At 38.2% G+C, this 22,285-nt stretch overlaps 3 protein-coding genes and 1 long non-coding RNA gene across 5 annotated transcripts; 2 read left to right on the forward strand and 2 right to left on the reverse strand.

The window, feature by feature from the left end:
* Positions 1–2,912: 2,912 nt before the first annotated feature.
* LOC131673323 (ankyrin repeat domain-containing protein 17-like) lies at positions 2,913–10,456 on the forward strand. The gene is made up of 3 exons (XM_058951226.1): positions 2,913–4,815; positions 8,149–9,245; positions 9,321–10,456. The coding sequence occupies exons 1-3, from the start codon at positions 3,001–3,003 to the stop codon at positions 10,105–10,107; spliced, it is 3,699 nt and encodes a 1,232-aa protein (XP_058807209.1). The 5' UTR covers positions 2,913–3,000; the 3' UTR covers positions 10,108–10,456.
* Positions 10,457–10,508: 52 nt separating this feature from the next.
* Positions 10,509–13,052, forward strand: LOC131673348 (putative ankyrin repeat protein RF_0381). Its single transcript, XM_058951269.1, has 2 exons — positions 10,509–11,785; positions 12,016–13,052. The coding sequence occupies exons 1-2, from the start codon at positions 10,695–10,697 to the stop codon at positions 12,797–12,799; spliced, it is 1,875 nt and encodes a 624-aa protein (XP_058807252.1). The 5' UTR covers positions 10,509–10,694; the 3' UTR covers positions 12,800–13,052.
* A 1,326-nt stretch (positions 13,053–14,378) lies between these two features.
* On the reverse strand, positions 14,379–16,670 carry LOC131673324 (uncharacterized). The gene is made up of 7 exons (XM_058951227.1): positions 16,284–16,670; positions 16,085–16,217; positions 15,887–16,015; positions 15,653–15,815; positions 15,420–15,544; positions 15,104–15,320; positions 14,379–15,043 (listed from the first exon to the last, which is right to left on the reverse strand). The coding sequence occupies exons 1-7, from the start codon at positions 16,668–16,670 to the stop codon at positions 14,722–14,724; spliced, it is 1,476 nt and encodes a 491-aa protein (XP_058807210.1). The 3' UTR covers positions 14,379–14,721.
* Positions 16,671–16,676: 6 nt separating this feature from the next.
* Positions 16,677–20,403, reverse strand: LOC131673314 (uncharacterized). 2 transcript variants are annotated; one of them, XR_009302699.1, is made up of 5 exons: positions 20,178–20,403; positions 19,253–19,367; positions 18,093–18,567; positions 17,304–17,495; positions 16,677–17,222 (listed from the first exon to the last, which is right to left on the reverse strand). It is a non-coding gene; the product is annotated as an uncharacterized LOC131673314 (long non-coding RNA). The 2 variants fall into 2 exon arrangements; XR_009302698.1 differs by having other exon boundaries at positions 17,304–18,567.
* Between the last annotated feature and the right edge of the window lie 1,882 nt (positions 20,404–22,285).

Consider the following 22,285-nt stretch of genomic DNA (forward strand, 5'->3'; position numbering starts at 1 on the left):
AATGTACTAATGGTAGTCTAGATTGGCTGTAATTTTCAAGACACAAGGAGATTGGTTGGTATCTTTGATTACATATTCTAAATTCTTTTATTGGTAATCCCCATCAGTTCTGATAAATAAAAACAATTGTTTATTTGAGGAAATAATTAATAAATTTAATAGCTTTTATTTTTTTAATTTTAATTTTATTTTTTTTTATTTTAGGAAGACGTGTACAAAATGAAATAAACTTTCAAATATAACAACAATTTATACATGTACATAAAGATGGAACGATGGAGTGAATTCGAGAGATGAAACGGATACCATTTAGCAGAGTTGATTGAGAACGTAATCACGGCAGTCTTGCGAGTGTAAGCTTTGGACCCATTTTAAATGGCAGGTAGGTGTAGGGAGATCGTTGAACGATCTTTTCCTTGGCAATTCGAGTTTGATCGAATTTTTCCAATTGTATGTATAATATGTACAAAATATTCCAAGTTGCAAAATGTTGATATTTTATATGTAGATTTTTAAGTAATTTTTAAGTAAAGTTATGAAAAAATAATATACACGTTTAGAATATGAACTGATCATGTAGAATATAAATAGGGTCACGTTCAGAAAAACATGAGATAAATAAAAGAGATCGTCTAGAATGATCATTGTATAGAATGAAAATTAACTCACGTATTATATTATCTAATTTTTTTGTACAAAACAAGGTAAAAAAAAATTGCTCGTGTAAAATGATACCTGTTTAATATTTAACAATTCAATGTAAAAATAAATCCTTAGCGAAATTTTCGACAGACTCGTAGTGTCACTTGTCTTCTCATAATGTCTCTTCAGATGGCTATCTGCAATGTCTAGAATGCATTCGTGTATAACGTTGCTCAATGCACTAACATTTAGCAACGTGGCACTACATTGTAAATGCATAATATAATCTATAGAGCGATGCTTATATGTTTGTTGCCTTGTGTACACAATAGACTTCAAGTTAGTCTCGCTTCGACTGTCAAAGTCGGAGTATATTTCATTGACGCAGCAAAGCGCGTTTGAAATGAAAAAGAGCGCGGACAAATCGCGTTAGACGGATAGTGTGATTGACACTTTGACAATTGAAAATAATACTACGAGAGTTATTCGAGGTTGAACGTCAATGCGAGACTCGCTGAAAAGTCTCTCTGAAAAGCACGAGCTGCCCGATAAACGTCCGATCTTTTACATTGATAATTGCGTTAACATGGTCTAATGCCTCGCGGAGTTCGTCTGCCAGCGAAGCAGTGCGCTGGATAAGTCCGTATTAGGAAATTTCGCTTTCGACACCTATGCCACTCGCTCACTTGCCGATATTTGCCTATAGGGACGACGGGCAAATCGTTGCCGATCGAGACTGCGTGGGACACTCCAAGCTGCTCCCAGCACTAGTCAGTGGCAAACTCGAAATAAACGTACGCTGCTGTTAGAATTGCCGACATCCAAAATCGGGACTCAGTATAGCGACTCCATGCCGATCACCTGTGGCTGTTGGAGAAACGCCGGCTATCAAACGGACGCTTCGACGCAGCAACGCGACGGGCTGAGCTTCGCGCACGACATCGTGTCAGATAGATGTTTTTTTTTTTTTATTTGGCTTAAACATGTTTATGATTACAAATTTCTCCCATCGTTATTATTGCTCACGAAAACACTGCTATGCTCTATGCTAGCTATGTTAAGGCCACCAATGAATTTTTCCAAGATTTCTGAATCGCCAAAAATTGTTCCAGTATATTTACCGTCGTGAATCTTTTTCCATCTTGAAGTAGTCCAAATAAACTATAATTTTTGTTTGTTATAAGTGCAAAAACCTCAACTACAGGCTTCATGAAGTTAACGTTTGCATAACAGCTGAATTTTTCAAAAAGATTTTGTTCGCCACGCTTTTCACGCCGATAGAGCGATCAAATTTGAATTTAAATTAAATAATTTATTATATCAAAATGTAATTTTCGAAGATCTTATTTTTTTAATTATAATTTGTATTCTAAACTGAATATAATCAGAATTGCACGTGATTTTTTTGATTTATTACGTCGATGTAAGATTTTATCAAATTAAACGAATTCGAGTTGCCATTCCATCTAATCATGTTAATTCATAAAGAGCTAGCCTAAAACTGGATAAGATAGAGTCAAAGTAATTATCGTAAACGGGGGTAATATAATAAGAAAAAAATATTCACATTTGTTTTTGTCTTTTGCAATTGTTAATAAAAATTATTCAAGCAAATTACAAAAGAAATTAATTGTTTTTAATGTCAACTTAAATTAATGTAAATGTTAATTTAATTTTTAAACAAAAATATAATTAATTTTTAAATAAAAATTAATTTTTAAATAAATTAAAAAAAATTTTTTTAAAAATTTAATTTTTAAATAAAAATAAATTTAGTTTTAAAGAATTGATTGTGCCAATATAATTAATGCTATGGAAAAAATTATAACGAAAAGCAGTGCATAACATTTATCCATCAGTCCGAAATTTGTTAGTTCAAAACGTCAATAAACAATTGTAGGTGAGTCAAATAGTCTACTTATGTCGCGTTTCCAATAGTTAGACTAACTTTATATTACCTAGTTTTTTAAAAACCATTAAGTAGATTGACGATTTAAAAAATGTTGAAAGGGCTAGAAACGAAGATAAAATGTAATGGATAAATATTTTGGTTTCTAACAAAAGAAACATCATAAATTAATTTTCATTGCAACTGAATTTTATTGCTTATCACAGCACCTACAATTCTTGCCAAAAGATGCACTCATGAGATGTTACATGACACACTATCTCTACGTTCGGTACTACGCGATTCATAATTCCCGCGACAGATGCCACTAGTCACGCGAAGGAAAAAAAGTCAAAGTGGCGAGTCACCGGTGACTGGCGCGGCAACTGCGTTGCAGACGACGCACGCGGCACGCGGCACGCGGCGGTCGCGGAGGTGGTCGCCGCGGAGTCGCCTCAGTCGAGCAGACGATGAGAGCGGACGGGCGCGAGCACATGGACGAGGAGGCGCTGATCGCGGCCAAGACCGGCGACCTGGAGCGGCTGGAGCGGCGGCTCGGGCACCACGGCGTCGACGTCGACGCGCGAGACGACCACGGGCGAACGCTGCTGCACCACGCGGTCAACGCCGGCCGGCGCGAGGCGGTGCGCTGCCTGCTGGCGAGCGGCGCGGACGCGCTGGCCAGCAGCGACAAGGGCAACACGCCGCTGCACATCGCCACGGCGCGGGGCGACGAGGCCACGGCGCGGGCGCTGCTCGAGGGGGTCGCGCGCGCCCAGCTGCGCCGGCTGCTCGACGCGAGGACCACGGCCACGGGCACCGCGGCGCTGCACGTCGCCGCCCGGAGCGGCCGCCGCGCGCACGCGTCGCTGCTGCTGGAGCACGGCGCCAACTACGAACTGGCCAACGACGCGGGCGAGCGGCCGGCCGACGTGGCGCGCGGCGGGCCGCTGCGCGCCCTGCTGCGGCTGGTCGACCGGAGCTTCGCGAAGGCGCGCAGGGGCGACGCCACGCTGGCCGACGACCTCTTCGAGTGCGAGCCGCGCGACCTGAGCGCGGCCACGGGTTGCAGGAGCGCCGAGGGCCAGGCACTCGCGCAGGTGCTGCTGCTCCACGGGTACTACCGGCTGGCCAACAACCTGCTGTGGGCGCGCGTCAGCCGCACGCCCGGCCGCGAGCGCGAGCCCCTCCGCGAGCCGGCGCGCCTCGCCGAGCTGGACGGGCTGGCCGAGGCAGCCCGGCGGTTCCGCGACTCGTGGCCGGCGCAGCGCGAGGCCATGCGCGCGCTCGCCCGCCGGCTGGGCGACGCCGCCAGCTCGAGGGCCGCCTGCGAGCTGGGCTGCCGGGCGCTCGCGGGCGCGCAGGCCGTGCTGCTGGCCTACCGCCGGTTCGAGGGCGGCCGCGGGCCGCTCCCGGCCGACCCGCCGATGAGGACCCTCGAGGAGGCCATCGAGGCCCTGGGCTTCGACCCGGAGCGCCCGCTCGCCGACGACGCCGAGCGGCTGCCCGCCAGGCTGCGCGAGGACCCCGCGTCGCTGGTCACGCTCGTGGAGGGCCTGGTCGACGCGGCCGTCGACTTGTTTCTGGGCTGCATCTACGGCATACAGAGCATGGACGCGGCGCGCCGCGGGGACGCCGAGAAGGTCGAGCAGCTGATCGGGCTGGCGGTGTTCAACAACGGCGTGGACGCCGAGCGCATGACGCCCCTGTGCTACGCGGCGCGCAGCGGCAACGAGCGGATCGTGCGCATGCTGCTCGAGTCGACCGGCCGGGCGGCGCGCGGCGGCGCGCTCTCGCCGGTCTACCTGGCCGCGGCCGGGGGTCACGCGGCCATCGTCGAGCTGCTGCTGGACGACGTGGTGCCGTTCGAGCTGCCCGACTTCGTCGACTGGCGCGCGGACGAGCACGGCTGGACGGCGCTGCACGTGGCCGCGAAGGAGGGCCACCTGGACATCGTCAAGACCTTGCTGGCCTACGGCGCCACCTACGCGCTGGTCGACGCCCGGGGCCGCGCGCCGCTGGACCTGGCGACCGAGCCCCGAGTCGGCGACTTTTTGCGCCTCGTCGACGAGTGCTTCCGCGTCGCGCGGGCGGCCGACGGCGACGAGCTCGCCCCCAAGCTCGAGGCCATGGAGGAGCGGGACTTCAAGGCCGTCACGAATGCGAGGGGCGAGAAGGCCGAGACGCTGGCCGAGGTGGCCGCCAAGGCCCAGGCCGCCAAACTCGTCCACGTTGTCACCAAGAGGATGGAGGAGATAATGGGACGAAAGCAAGTAAACGTGTACCACAAACTCGATTGACGGCCATTCCACCGTTCGTGTGTGACTACACGCCGCAGTTTGCGGTTACCGATCGGCCACTTATTTCTACGATTACTTGTTTAACTTTGCGGTTGACTTTGTAATAAATAAAACAATTTTTATCTAATGAATATTATCAGACGACGGTTGTACTGTACTTGAAAGTATTGAAATGAATATTTTTCATTATGACGTCGTATGATTTTTATTGAATCTTACAAAAAATCGTTATTCGAGGATACGCGTGCATCGATGAAATAAAAAGACAACAAAATCTCGGCGAAAGTTAAAAAATTAAGCTTTGTAATCAGGGCCAACGTTTCGTTAACCAACAACAATAAAAAAAACCGCGCTGTTCGGCAAAACAACGACAAGTTACTCGACGCGAGGATTAAGACGATACCAAAACCGCTGCTCTTCATCTTAACGATCAACTTCACTCAACTTTGCGCTGTAGTCCCCCAATTTTCGAGATCGCAAATAACAACGGCGAGCAGCCAGTGGACTTTACGAGCCGGAAAAAGCTCCGAGAATTACTGCACCTGATACATTCGATGTATTGACCGACCAATGGGTCAGTGCCTTTTTGAAAATAATGTACGAGTGTTTCCATGACGCCAAGGTGGCTGCCCGTCGAATTGATTTATAAACTCAAAGCTATGGCATCGATGAATTTATGGCGATAGCCGCTATACGAGCAATCGCTTTCAGATATTAGAATTTGGACTTGCGGTGTATTTTCTGAATTAGGTCCACTTTATGTTTATCGTTTGAAATTATAATATTTTATAATTTTTGAATTAAATATTTTTCAGTTATTGATGCCTATATACGTAAATATAGATTTTCCAAACACTATGAAGACATTATATTATTATTTGAAAAATTTGAAATACTTTCTTTTCAAAAATTACGTGAAGATAATTTTGAAGAATTATTTTCATAATTTTGAGTAGTGCAATAAAGTTACTAATTGTTCACGACGTAAACTAATTAAGCGACTGGTTAAGTAGTTGACAAATGTCTGTTAACGAGTAACCAACGAGAAATCGAAAAACATTTGCGATCAGTACTTTTACAAATAAACAGATATGTTACTACTTGGGAAAACCAGTTGAAATCAGACATTATTAATGTTTGCAACTGGCCACACACATCCTGCTGTGCAATTTGCTGCCGAGGCCAACAGTCTGGCGAGAGTGAAAAGCCTCTTGGATTACGCCGCAAATTTGAATATCGAGAGATGCCTAAAAGTTTGATCACGAATTAAACATGTTACGTGTCCGATATCAACGATTTCACTTCACCAGTGAGCTGCGCTGGAAGTTTTGGACTTTGATTCGGTGCACATTTATCCCTCAAATTTAAGGAATATGTTGGTTGGTTATTAAGCTTCATGGGATGTTTTGTAGAACTTTCTTTTATCTTCTTCCAACGAGGCCTCTACAGTGAAAATCTTCGATGCCGAGAAAATTAGCGACGTGTACAAAGTTAGGTATTTGTTGAAGAACGGTGACTTCCTGACTGGGAGTAACCGTAAGTGAACGGCGCTCTGATCTATGCCGCTGAAAACGGAAACGTGATCTCCGAAAGTAACGCGAATCCTTCAATATTAATTTTTGTACACGTCAAGTTCGCAAATTATATATATATACTAGTGTCGTCAAGCGCGCTTCGTGCGCTCATTTCCGGTTTGTATTCAATAGTATTCAGTTCCATGCTTGAATCAAATCAAAATTATTATTGGCGAAATAAAAGAAAATTCTAAAATACACTACAAACATAAAACAATTGTGTGCTTTGAAATACTCATTATATGTTAATATTAATTGATAAATAAAAATACAATGACAGTGGTATTCGCCAATTTAGCAATCATTTAAAATCTAATAACAGGTCTTAGAAGTTTAACTATATATATAGAACCATAGGCTGCTTCTCTAACAATTAAATTTTTTAACATTTTGATCTATGATTTCAAGATTTTTGTAGGATATCTTCATATCAACAGATATGTCATTTCAACTATTTTTCAACTATTTTTTCAATCCATCTGTGACCATTTAAAGAGTTTGTTCACATTTATAAATCAAATTTTAAAAAGTTTCTTAACTAAATTAACAGTACCAAATACGCTAAAATCAATTCGCGGTATTTCATATGAAATATCGATTTGCAATTCTCTTCATTGTTGATGATGTTTATCCAAAATGAAACTTTATAATAATGATATTCAATATATGTATCGTTGCTGAGTAAGTCGTTAAGAAAATGTTAGTTATGGTCTTCGATGCCTACAAATTGTCTTACTTATTTTAATTCATTTAATTGATTGAGTATAAATCATCGTAATACGTGTCGATGTATTATTTAGTACCGATTTTCTCATAACAGTAACCCACTGAATACATTCAGTCGATCAGATACGTATAAATGCGCAGTGTTAGACAAAGCGACGATAAAAGGTCGATTGGATTTCGTCGAGATACAGATCAATTGACTGCGGGTTTTTGATGCCACTAGACATGTCGACCAACGAAGAAGTTATTTTTGAAAATGGTCGATCATGAATATTTTCATGACGTCAACGGAACTGTAATTGAACTAATTTATATACTCAGAGGTATGAAAAATGACAATTTTATAGTAATATTATAGTTGATTATAAAAGTGTTGAAGATAATACGCTTGCTATTGTTGCCGTTGAGGTGATTGGTCTATGTAAACAGGGTGATTGACGCTTACCGACATGTCCTGAATTACATTACTCTGATTCAGGTTTGAATTACTTGTAAATAGCTCAGCTATTTATTAATTCGCTATTCCTTAAAAAAATTCAAAACTGAAAGATAATAACGTAATATTCAGAGATAAGTTAGGTTATGTTCCTGTAATTTGGCTACTAAAAAACATTGCTACCATTATGTTAAGGATAATTAAAGATGCAAAATAAGAGAAAAAATGAATGTGTCAAGAAAATAACCGTGATAAAAGCAAAGAAAGTGAACGGATTTATGTTTTTACCTATTTTAATAGTTGTATACTTTATTGTTTGACAATTGTTTTACTTGGTCTCGCCCGAAATTATTAATAGAAATATTATTATTTGTAAGATAAAATATTTTTTGTTGAAACCAAAACACAAAATGTCAAATATATATGTGTTTTATAATGTTTTTTGTAAATTCACGATAAATGTATCAATACATTATACATGGTAGTAAGTACAATAGGTGGCGATAGCAGCGCAATCAGCTGTTGAGCCAACGACAAGTAGCTATTCAAAAGTCAAAACGATCGCGTTGAGGGTGCTACTAGGTGCTCACTGAAAGCGATCGTTCCAAAGTGAAGAAAGAGATCGAGTTGCTAGCTTTATTATTCATCAGTACCATGAACAACGAGGCTTTAATTGCAATATTAGAAGGTAATTTAAAAAACCTAAGTCAGTTAATCAATCAAGGAATCGACATTGATGCACAAGATGAGAATGGAGACACTCTCCTTCATCATGCAGCGAACAATAGAGAGCACGATATCGCAGCATATCTGACACGAATCGGTGCCGATGTCCTTATAATGAATAAAGACGGCAAAACTGCTCTACATATCGCGGTCGCGAGAAAATTGAACTTAGTGACAGATGGCATTGTTATGAATGTTGCACGTAACAAACTGAGACAGTTGCTTGACAAGAAGATTAAAGGTAGAGGCAATACAGCGCTACACCTGGCCGCTCAGATCGGCAATTTCAATGTGGTATTATATTTATTACACTGCGGTGCCAATTTCGAAATTAAAAATAATGACAATAAAAAAGCAGCCGATGTCACGAGCCAAGAGGATATTCGAGATTATTTGGAACGTGTTGGCGTGAGTTTCTCAAAGGCAAAAAGTGGCGACAAACAGCTGATCTACTATCTTATGGGTGATACCGCTTATTTCCATTTGGTGACGAATTGTCGAAATAATAAAGGACGAACGATGTTGCAAGAAATTCTCATAAAAAATTATGGGAAGTTAGCAGGCAATATGTTGCGGTTGCGATCGTTCTTGAATATACCAGAATATGATTTCAACGTCAGTTATAGTCACGATAACGCCAGAAATATTGAGAAATTAGCCGAATTAATTCACAAGTACCAAGAAATTTGGCAAAATTATGTTGATGCTCTGATAATATTTAAAACGTACCGTCGGCGTAACACACCATTACCAATTGACGTCAATATTTACTCTACAAATCTCATGACCACGAGTTGTCACACTCTGGAAATAGCACAACAGGTGTTTTTAGCGTATCGTAGCCTTTCAGGAAGAAAATCGGTTACTATTAATCCAGCGATGAAAGTTCTCGAGGACGTGTTTGAAGTTTTGGGCCTAAATCCCGACCAGCCTTTTATTGCTACAGAAGCAGAGTAATGATGAAATATTTTTTAAATCACTTTTTCTTTTCAACCTCAATTTATTAAAAATTTTATTTTATTTTTTAGTTGCTACAAGAAAACACCATTAGAATGGGCAGAATGCTACAGTAAATTTCTGCACCTTATAGAAGCTGTAGTTAATGTATCGATCGATGCTTTTTTGAGATTACTTGACAGTATACGACTAAGTCATGCGATAAGTGGGGAAAATATTGAAAAAGTGCAAAGCCTGCTGAGGGTCGTAAATCTTAATAATGATTGCTATGAGTACCAACATAATCGTTCATTTTTGTGCCATGCTGTTGAAAAAGGCAATCTAACGATCGTCAGTTTACTTTTGAAAAATAATGCACAAGTGGTTCGAAACAAAGTTATATCACCAGTTTATTTGGCTGCTAAAGAAAACCAGATCGAAATTATTAAACTGCTGCTAGAGAATGTCAGCCTTGCAGATATAGCTGATTTCATTGATTGCCAACAGGAAGTCAACACCACTGCCTTACATGCTGCAGCGATGTCAGGCAACTTAAATATTATAAAAGTTTTGCTTCGTTATGGAGCAACTTATTGTAGTTGTGATAGTGAAGGTCGCATACCATTGGATGTGTCAGCGAATGAAGAAATCAGTGATTTTTTTAAATTTGTTGATAAGTGTTTTGATGATGCTAAGAAAGCTGATGTTAAACTTATTAACAAGCTGAATGACATGCAGACTGATGATTTTAAAGCTGTTGTTAATACAAAAAATCAAGAAGGACAAACACTTGCTATTGTGGCAGCTAAAGCTGGTGCTAAAAATATAGCTGTATTCATATTAACATCAATCAAACTTATACAAAAGACTAAAGAGTAATTATAGTATTCAAAAATTCCGGTTTCAATGACTATTCAAATATATTCTAAGATTTTCATTTGAACAAAGACAATGACTTAACGACTGATAATTCTTTTAGTTAATGTATTTCGATAATTTATGACATTGTATGTAATTTCATGTTTTAAAAACTGAGTTATGTAGTTTTTGATGAGTATTTATATTATATTTATAGGAATTTCTTAAATCGATGATTGCTATATATGGTAGGTACGAATAGTAAATAGTATATTTTATAATTTTTAACTATGTCAGTAGTAAAAAAGTACTATAGATAACATTAAATAAAAAAGTAATCTTTATGGGGATTGCTGTTACCAGAAGACTGAAATAAAAATCATGAAAGTTATAAAAATATTTATTTTTGCTTTCTGAAAAATGTTTGACAGTTTATACACTTTGTAATAGATGGCGATGGAAGCACAACCTAGGAGATAACAGCATTTCGATCAGCCGTTCATTGTTCAGTCTCAACTGTACGTAGATACGAAAGCACTTGTCAGTGATGATTTCTTAGTCTCGTTCAAAATTAAAATTTTACTGAGAGTATATAATTCATAGAAAACATGATCGATGAGGTCTCGTACACCATGGAGTGTGGTACTTCATCGGAGCTAAAAGAGTTACTGAACAAAAATATTGACGTGAACGTACAGGATGAATATGGGCAAACTATTCTTCACAAAACGGCAAATCAATATCAACCTCAGTCCGAGGCGGTAAAACATCTCTTAATAACCGGTGCCGATATTCTGAAAATCGACAAATACGGTTACACTGCTCTGCATCTCGCATTGAAAAACAGATCCAAAGACCACGCTTTCGTGCGCGTAATACTGGAGAACATCAAGCGAGACGAAATCAAAAAGTTACTTAATATGAAGACTGAATTTCTGACGGTTAGTGGCAATACTGGCAATACTGCTCTGCACATTGCCACTGTGTACAACTTTTATGTAGACATCACCACTCTATTGGAGTACGGCGCCGATTACGAGATTCAAAACTATGCTGGTGAGAAACCCATCCACGTTGCGAACAGCGAAGGTATTCGACAATTATTCCAGATGATCGACAATATTTTTATAAAGGCGAAAAATGGCGATGAGCAACTTACCCAAGATCTCGCAAAATTGAATACCGTCGAATTCTTATCGGTAATGAACTGTAGGAATAACGACGGACATACGCTCACACAAGTGCTCGTGTTTAACAGTCATCACGCAATGATGCCTGATTTGCTGGAACATCGATTTTCTCACCCGACGAATACTTTACGTGTATTGGATGATCAGGCTCTCATGAAGAAATTTCACACACTAGTCGAGATGGTTCGGAATGCTCGGAATTTTTGGCATTCAAATCAGTCCATAGTAGCTTCCTCGTTTCATAGAGTAATAGATAAAAGTATGGAAGCAAAGAGGAGACTTATACATTACGAAAGCTTTCAAATTGGTCTTCCGGAACAATTGTGGAACAGCGCCAAAATATCCTGTAAAATGCTGCAGGTATCCCACGAAGCGCTGTTGTCGTATCGGTATTTGAATGGCAAAGACAAACCGTTAACCGACTCGGCAATGAGAAATGTGGAGGAGGTGTTTGAACTTTTGGGTTACAATAGAGATCAGCTTATCAATAAAGCTGAAATAAACGATTGGTACGTTTATTTACCTTCGATTTTACTACAATCTGCATTTTCTTCGTTCGAGCAGTAATTTCTGAAGCTTGTAAAACAGTGATCGAATTGATAATACGACGTTCGAGTACTTACGATTACTTATGAACTTTTGCCTCGAGAAAAAAAACTTCGATCGAAAAATACTCATGATAATTTTATAACTAAATTGTTTTTCTCGTCCTGCCTAAAACTTTGATTTCATTCAACAGGTACTACCACAACCTGCCGGAAAAATATAAAACTTGTATCGAGTGTTTATACAGTCTTATTTTCCACTGTTTAGATGCAGCATTCTACTATTTTTTACGAACCATCGAATCCATGTTTCTTTGCGATGCTGTAAGGAACAACAACATAGAAACAGTTATGTCGCAGCTGGATTTCGGCGCCTCCGTTGAATGTTATGACACGGATTATCGATCGGCTTTGTACTATGCCGTTGCAAATGGCAACAAGAATATGATCCGTTTGATCATGGACTCAGGTAAAACGCGGGATTACAACGGTGAAACCACCGCTCTTTTTTTGGCAATCAACATCGGCGATCCGGAAATCGTTCATGAGGTACTCATGAAGATCGACTCGAAGAGTATTGTTCGCTTCATCGATCGTCGTGGAGAACACGGAAGAACGTTCTTGCACACAGCAGCTAAGAACGGCAATTTAGAGATTGTGAAAATTTTACTAACTTACGGAGCAACTTACATGATTTTCGATGACAACTGTCAAATACCACTGGAAGTGTCGACAAATAATGATGTTTGTATGTTTTTAAGACTCGTTGACCAGTATTTTCAAGAGGCTAAACAGCTTAACAATGAATTTATTTACGGTCTCGCATCGAGAACAAATGACGAGGTTATGGCTATTATTTGTGCTAAGAATCAGGAAGGCGATAACCTTGCTGCTGAAGTTGCTAAAATTGGTGATATGAACTTAGCTAACTTTATAGCAAAAATGTGGAGGGACGTAACAAAACGTAGTTGGGTATAGCGAAAATGTATCTTTTCTGCCTTTCGTAATTGACATATGTATGGCATTGCATAAAATTATAAATCTTTGTGTAAAAAAGATATTTGAAAAATTATTGAAGTATCAACAATCGATTGTATTTAGTTAATTGTTAATCGCAATTTATTTAAACATGAAATTAGACAACAAGCGAAACCTACATTCAGATTTTATATTAATAAATAAGTTTGTTTTTGAAACAAATTTGGCCGTACAAAATATTTTTCTTTTAGCTCAGATGCTCAGCTGTGGATTTGAAATAAAAATGTTTTAGTAAACATTGAGATTAGAGAAGATACAGACGCCACCGCACGCAAAAGCTCAATGTGAACAACGGTACTTTTGTTCGGAATACCGAGAGATCGAAAGCCCGAGATAACCCAATGTGTGTTATACGATTCAATCGAACGATGTTTGTCGCAATCGCATTAGTACATTTCATTAAATTGTCTACTATTCCAATCGCGGGTCGGACTTCCCATTAATCAAAAGCACCAAAGCATTAGATTGCAATCGGTAAAGCAGCCATGCATCAATTTGGAACCCGGGCCATAAAAAATTTACGACGACGCATACGAATGCAAGCAGCATCTGACCAACCATCTCCTTTACGATCGCTATTTAATTGTCACAAAAAATTCGCACAAAAGTTTGCGCTTATCTTTATTGATGTTTCTGCTTATTACGTGATGCAAATGAGAATGAGATACAAATTTATAAGAATAAATCTAGAAATATTCTGACATTTATAAAGATCAGTGACATAAATACAAACGAATTGATTGATGTGATCACTGAACCGTAGCTAAATCTTTGAATATCATTTCATGGTATTGTAGATGCATTCCTTGATTAAAACAAAACGTAAGAAAATAGCAATCATGAGACAGATCTTTTTCTCCGAAACCATTCAAACTCTCAAAAGATTTCAATTGACACATTCACACGTCATTTTCCATTCTTTGTACTCAACGTTATTCATATCAAATTTAGTGCGAAATGTCAAGGTCATTCGAACAGTTGACTAAAGAAAAATTATAATCAAATGACATGCGAGTTTGTTGGACGAGCGCGCTGGCGCTTCAACGTGTCATTGTAGCAGGAAATTATATAATTATAGTTTTCAATCTGACAGTCTGAGGATTATACATACTTTATTTGCTTAGTTGAGTTGTCGACGTGCGAACCAACGAGGAAATTTTATTACGCGAGTATAACTTATATCGTAATTATCGAATTAAGGTATTTTCACCGTAAATATACTTATGTTGACAAGATAATTTTTAACATTACTATACTTGACAATTACATGCATAGATAATTGTATTTGCAAATAACATAAATAACGTGTGCATGACAATGTTAAATTACTGAACTGTAAAGTTATATACTTGCGATGTTACATACTGATTAGTCTGTTTGAAAATTTTCATTGATTATATTTTTCATTCAGGAGAGAAAAATTAAATTCTCATACAACCAAAATTCAATGATGCCGACAATAATGCGTTTGAGTTTTTTTTTATTTGATTAATTAACGCTCTATTTTAAAAATACGCTTTTGTAGAAAATGTTGGATTGTTCACAATTGTTCATAGTGGCGGCCTATGTTAATTGATCGAAGGCGTTGTCCAAGCGGAACTATACTATACGCGATAGGCTACGAGTTGAGCCCACGACCACTTGTCTAACTTTCCCACCATGCTCGCAATCCCGACAGTCGAAGCGCGCAATGGCGGCTAGTATAAATTGGAATGACTGCGAAAAACAAGTGGTCTTATTCATCCCTTAAATCGAGCGGAAAAGTACTCGGAAAAAGTGAAGGGTAAAACCAGAAATCGCAAAAATCGCTGATTAATGAAAAAAGTCTTTAACGAAAGCATTTAAATTCTGATGTCTGGCGTTCAAATGTTATTCAAAACATCTGAAAAGTCATCGTTGACCTCGAAATCAATTTTAGCCGAGCGAGGCATGACGTTGAAGATGTGAAGTCTGATCGACAAGTAACCCTGTGTGCCCTCGACCTCTCTGACGTAGAGGCTTGCACCGGATAGCAGCGTCAGTGGGGTCGGGAAAATTTCGCTGAGATCGAAGGCCGGGTGCATTTGTAATTTGCCACCCATCTCGAACTTCAGGAAATAACTCTCGTTCATCAGCTGCAGTCCGATGTCGTTTTTGATGATCGGATCATTTCGATGGTCGTGTGACCTCACTTTGAACTGAGTCCTGCAAAAAGTACGTCCAAGGTGAGCCAGTAAAATGGCAACTTCAAAGCGTACAACTTACAATCCCTTCTGATGAGGTTCAGTTCTCGTGGAGCTTGCGATGAGAGCATCCTCATCCAAGTCGAACCAGGTAGACTGAACCGCAAGATAAAGTCGCATGTCGTCCGTTCGCTCAAATTTCAGTCCAGTGATAATGCGATCGTTGGGTGTTATTGTCTCCGTTATGTCGAAAATCGTGTCGCGGTAATCCAGTTTGACTACTTGCTCCCCAATTTCAGCTGTGACGTTATAAACGATCAATCGCGTGACAAAGCTAATTCCATTTCGTTAGATGCAGCTTGAAGAAATAAATAAATTGTAGAAGCAATGTTACTTACGTTCGCCGCCTTCGTTGTAAACGATCGACGTTGGATCTATAATCCCATCCGCCAGTAATCTGCCTTCGATGACCTTGAGGTAAAGTATATTGGCGTTGCGTTCAATTTTAGCTCCGAGCACGACACTGAAAATAAGTATGTTAATGAATCTATAGTTGGAGCAGAAAGTAGACCAAATTTAGCGATAAGGATCAGTTTTGATCAATTTTAAAGCGTAAAGTTTTATCAATTACTATCCATATCTGGCAGTAGCGGGTCGCAAGCTCAGATAATCCCAACAGCGTCTGCGAGAGGTAGTGTGGGATATGATCTTATAGAAATTATCGGACATCTCCTCAGTCTGGTAACAGTTGCGCGTTCGATCTGCCAAGCTGTGTATGAAGTATTCCGACGAAGCTGCAACGAAACCACGCATAATTGCCTTCCGAGGCTGTCGTGAAGTCGCGGCCAAGCCGTCGGGTACTCACGTTTGCCGCACAACTGAAACTCGCCGGACGACGTGTTCATGAGATGCCGAAATCGCCTGGTGTACTTGATGAGATCGTTGCGCACGTTGTAGTTCAGCTCTCTCTTCTTGTCGTAGTGTCTCATTCTGTCTGCGGAACGGGGTGGAGCTGTGAGAAACGCGGCTGTCGGACGCGTGTCGTTCGACTGAAGCAAAATACCTGCAGACTCCCAGAGCGAAATGACGATGTGCTTCCCTATCAGATATCGGCTCACGGTGTCGACGTACAGCGCTTGAAAGCCCGCGAGCAGCTGTATTTGCGTCATTTTGTCGGCGCACACGTTGGCCTTGCTCTGTGCAAACGTGAAAGCTTGCGGTTTAGTCGGGCGAAACTCGAGAAAATTAGTAAAGCTTTTTACCTTCAATTTCTCGAGAAAGTCGAGTGATATCTCCTTGTCCTGTAAGATCACTTCGAGCTTGGTCTTGTAGGTGTCTAGCTGGTTTTTGTAATAGTCGATGTCGCTCTTGAAATGATTGTCCAAGTTGAGCTCGTACCGGTTGACCTTCTTCTTCTTGGACACCAGGTCTTCAAAGGTTTTGTTGATCGCCTGCATGTAACTTTCGAATTTGCTCGCCGTGTTCTGCGTCGACGTTTCGTCCGCCACTTTGTCTATGTCAATTAGCAGTCGTTCAAAGTTGGACATCATTTCCTTCTCCAGCGACTCGATCCTCCTCAAGATACCGTCTAGCTTTTTGTTCTGGACGGCGTGTTCGTCGGAAATCTGCTGGCGCAGAAACGGTTTCATCTGAGAGCGCGCCTTCATCGACAAGTCGATGACCGTGCCGATGTTCTTCAAAATCGTGATGTACTGAGCCTCGCAAGTCGGCAGCTCGTACAGACTCAGCCAGACGAATAGAGTCGCAAACAGGGCTTCCAAAGCCTTCATCCTGCTGCCGTTCAAAGTGCTCCACTGTAACAATAACTTTCCTGTGATAATTAAGCAATACAAACAAATGCTTGGAACAATAGTTTTATTCGGATATCAATTGGCAGCGTAACGTCTCCTGGGATTCCACTAAAGTAATTCCACGTACCACTGGAAACTGATGATATCGATCGAACCAACTTATATCGACTTATTATCTGTGTCATTTGTGTAATTCTAAGAAATCGCTTAATTTTAATGTTTGAATTAAATCATTCAAATGTTAAAAATTTGCATTCTTTAATTTTCAGTAGCAGTTTGTAAAAGAATAATACAAAACGCACTTGGATGTCATTCGCGCGTAAAAAAATTGTCACGCCTGATTGAATCATCTCTTCGTTAAAACTTCCTTAAACTACACTTTCATCGTCACTGTTTGAAGTTTAAAAATAATAGGCATTGCCTTACATATTTAATATACATATGGCAAAAATTGATTAATGTTCTACTTACATTGAATGCGTTGCTTTATTGTTTCAGTGGTTATCTCATAAAATTACTACCAAAAGATTTCTCATGTTTTATTAATCGAATCGAAAAAACATCATAGAACTTAAATATCTGCGTATGCTATTTTTACATCTCGTAGTTTGACCATCGACATATCCATTCCTTTTTAAAATTTTATTGGTACTCCTGCTGCCGCTTGATCGCGCAAAAATAAGTGAGATTAAATCAATTATCTTGGTCATTTTAAGCTTGAAAATTTAGCTATCACTCGCGATATGAAAATAAATAAATAAACCACCCTCGTCAGCGTGTAAAGCATGTTGTGATGTTTCAAAAGCTTGTTGTTTTTCATTAGAATATCACGAACTTTCTTATCTGTGTCAATCTTTCGAGGGGCGTACTCGACTGATAATAAATTCATCATTGATAAGACATAATGACTTCGTTTAGCACTGATTTTAATGTATCTTCGATTTGAAGTGATCGAAAAAGTACAGTAGAATTTTTCAATGCTCATCGTTTACTTATACGTTTTATTTTACTGTGACACGTTGTAAATCCAACTTATAAAGATACCCAATCAAGCGATTAAGCGTTGTTGTAAAGTCCGCGATGAATACAACCAAACGCCATTCTCAAGGTTTAACGGTCAGGCAAGTGCGGCGCGATGTTGAAGGACTACAGTCGAACTAAGAGATAACCTTGAGTTGATTGGCGCAAAGGCCCGGTCCGCGCCAGATAGGGAAATCAACAAGTTAGGGAAAATTCGGTAGCGTCAAAAAGCGGTAATACCTAAAACTAGTTGAGCGTAAGAACAGTTTTAACTTTTCGTTGAACGGAGTTCGGTCAAAGTTGTGCCATGAGACGATGCCAGACTTGTTTAGTCCATTGGTTTCTTTGGATAAAGTTGTCGAGTACTTATTCCAAGATTTCGACGATGACAATTTTAAAACTTAGTTCCTTACTCGTTCTTCAGAAAATCAATGGATTTGCGACTACGTAAATGAATGCTAACTAATTCAAGATGTACAGCAATGATGGAATCCATCGTTGGCGCCGATCCATTCTTGCTTCAAAAAGTGATGGCCGGCTCTGAAGTTCGTCCTCATAGAAGATCGGCCTCACGTACCAATCTGTACGGCGCCTATCTTCTGGATAGATTTCCGTTGAATTATCCGTGAGATGGTACCAATTAGCATATGGCACGGCTTACTTAAACATCGCGGACGTCGGCACGGGAGGAACATCGTTAACTGTATTTGGCTTACTAAAACAAACATGCAAGAAGCCGCAGTCACTCGTCTAATACTCTAGTTTTCCATAGTTACAATTTACTTTCATCGTAAAACACACACATTGCAAGACTTTCTGTAATGTAAGTAACTTATGTAATCTAAGCAATGTAGAGCTTTCATAATATGATCAAATAAAAGCTGGAACCCAATCCGTTTAACAGGAAAATAATTGTTTCGTGTAGAAGTTGAACCGTTCAAAAGTTATACTATTTTAAAATTTTTTTTCTGTTTCCTAAGAAATTGAAAGTGATCATTGTGAAGCTAGTAAAGTATTATTCTGAGTTACTTTGAATTACATGCACATATACAAAGCTTATTATTATGTTGCTTCGTACAGTTTTTAGATTGTAGAATATTTATTTGTTATTATTTTTGTTCTACTTTTGTATAGGAAATACAAGCGATAAAAATTTACTATTTTTTTGACAAAAATCACTGTAATTCGATCAGATTTTAGGTTGGAATAAGAATAAAAAAGGATCTTGAAGATCTTGTAAAGAGCTTGAAAACTCCTGGTACAGAATTTTCGTAGATGGATTATTTATTGAATTGTGCGGGTTTTAACAGAACTTGAAATATTTTATTTTCTCAACGTCAATTGCAACGTAATAAAAAGTTTAATATCAGCTTAACACTAAATTATCAAAAAGTACTTACAAACACTATATTAAAATGAGCACTCGCCGATATCTGTGCGATCATTTTTAGCCGAGATACAAAACTGAATCTTAGCTGACTTTAGTCACTGAAGGCCCTATTTTATTGACCACCACTGTATGAATAATCATTTAAATTAATTACTCGTACTATGTCATATTAAGAATTCAAGCAACATAGATACCAAAAATAGAAAATAATAATTATATAAATGATAATTCTATAATATTTAAATTTAAATCAAATGATAAAGCAAAATATTTCTTCTTATTTACCATATTACATTTTACTAGGGCTTATAGTAAAATTTATTACTTTTATTTTTCTTTAATCTAAATTAAACTTTAAATTATTAAAACACTGATAAGGATAGACTGATTCAAATCATGAATAATTATTTTAATCCTTTGTAATACCAGATTTAGAAGTGCAAATACTAATAAAACTGTAGAAAGTTGGTAATTTCTGGCAGATGTGTGTAATTTAATACTTGCAATAATTAAAATAATTTTTTATTGAAAAAAATTTGCAGATTAATTGGTTAATTATAAGTAGGTAAACATGATTTGATGTTCAAACAGCCAAATAAATCATTTGATTTTAAATTAGAGTAAAATTGTTGTTAAAATACTTCAACATTAGGTAACCTGTTCAATATTTGAAAGAAACTTTTTTATCTTAAAATGTATCACATAATGTGCAATAACGTAATCATATCAAATATCAGTTTAGATTCTTAATACAAATCATATCAAATATGTAGTATGAAATAAAATTTGAAGACTCAGGGAACCGTTAAATCCTCGACTACGACACCCAAGAAAACTCGTTCGTAGCAAAAAATAAGTCTACAATTGTGTTTACATAATCTGCTAATCTTGCGAGAGCTAAATAACAAACTGCACAGAAAAAGAAACTCGTTTACTTTTTGTCACATTCGGCACCGTGATTACTCGGATATTGACTTTATGTACTACCAAAATGAAACTCAAACTTTTCAATTAATTCGTATCACAACAATACGTTCCAATTAACAGTCGGAAACAATAAAATGTAATGTACACGAAAAAGCGTTGAGAAGAAGTAAATGTTCAACAGAGACTGTTCGTAACAGAGCCAAACAACGTTGATGAGCTGCGACATATATTTTGCAACGAAATAGTTAATATAATACACATGATATAGCACCTTGAACGCCGTTGATCATAACGCCGACTATTGTATAAACTGTCGAGAAGATTTTATTATTGTTTACGTTTGGTCGAGACGTCTTGATTTGACTTTGACGTAGGTAGTACAGCTTTAATACAGCTTTGATACAGCGATAATCAATTTCGATAGATATGTGATTGATCTATTTCCATGGTTTTCTTTTATTTTACTTTTCTCTGTATTTATGAAAATTTGATTAGGACTTCTTTTCTTAGATGTATGACTAATTCATATCAGAAATTCTAATATTTTCTTCAATTTTCATGTTATTAGTTGATACTTAATAAGTAATTGTTCCACGTGCATACATATAAATATTTAATTTTTATAAACATCAAACTCCAACGATTACTTGTCGTATAATATCAACTTTTAAAATGCAGTTGGCTTTTAAGGAATCATTCAGTTTTACAGATATACTGTTATAAATTATAACATTATATGTTCCAGAATTATATTGTTATATTTATTTATATAGAGATATATTCTTATTCCTTCCTTACTTTCTGTGTTTAGAAAAATGACGATTCACCGATATCAAACGTTGCGATTCGTTAATGTGTAAAAGATAACGAAAATTTCAATTTTTTTTATACTTTGAAACACTTGTATTTATATATCTAGATGAGGAAAACTGACATTACAGTAGTAAATTCAATTTACAAATAATTGATGAAATAAGCAAATATTATCGATTTTTTGTAAAATAAAATGAGTACAAAGTAAATTAATTTATATATTCATCAATAAACATTGATAATTGTATTTCAAAGAACATGATTTATATATTCATGCGTAGATGTAAAACTATTATATAGTGTCTTAACGTTTTCACGGTGAGCGATACGCTTATTGATTCTCGTGAAAAACATTTTTCAGTAATATTGACGGAGGTTTAACCGAAAGGAGTTCGTATGTGAAATATTGAAAAATATGTATTGGAAACGTCGTTTTATATTACTATATGTGGAAATTATATTTGTACAAAAGAGACGAGTTTTGCGCGTGAGCGCTTTGATACAATCTATCATCATAATTCAGAGACGGCTCCATTCTCAAATATTTCAGTCTCGGCAATTAATTTGTACGCCTCCACTTTGTATATGTTTCGGCTTGTCGACTCCAGAATTTTTAAGTGGATGAAATCTATTTATTGTGGGCACATATGTTTCTCTTATACTTTCACAACTGTGATAAATATGCAGCTTGTAATATCCACCACGTCTATTAAACTTCTGACATTCAAAGAAAAATTTTTTTTACAATATTTCTATTTAATATGTATCGATACAAAAATATATTTCGCTCGTTGCTATATGAACTAATACGGATGTCCGCAACAATTAAGAGTGCACGTCAATTTGAACAATAAATGATATTTTTCCATTTCACAAACGATATACTTGACCGAAAATTCATCCGCTGCCAAAGTTTTTACAACTTGCATATACTATGTACATATATATATATAATTATTGAGAACACGGCCGTTAACCATCTATACAAAACTATAACCTGCCACCTTCAGTGTAATATATATATATATATATATATATATATATATATATATATATATATATATATATATATATATATATATATATATATATATATATATATATATTAATATAAATAAATAGAAACTTATTAGAAAAAATTAAATGTATTGATACTCTTTTAATCCGGCATACCATTAAAGTATCGTCATTAAAAATAGTAATTAATCATCTACGATAAAATCTTCAATTCTTTTGCATAGTTATTGTTGTTTTCAATATATTATTAACTTAATGTTTTTGAAAATTCTATCGAATTCCCATG

This window comes from Phymastichus coffea, unplaced genomic scaffold, assembly GCF_024137745.1.
Source record: "Phymastichus coffea isolate CEN01 unplaced genomic scaffold, Cenicafe_Pcof_1.1 PCOF00172, whole genome shotgun sequence".
Classification (NCBI taxonomy): Eukaryota; Metazoa; Arthropoda; class Insecta; order Hymenoptera; family Eulophidae; genus Phymastichus; species Phymastichus coffea.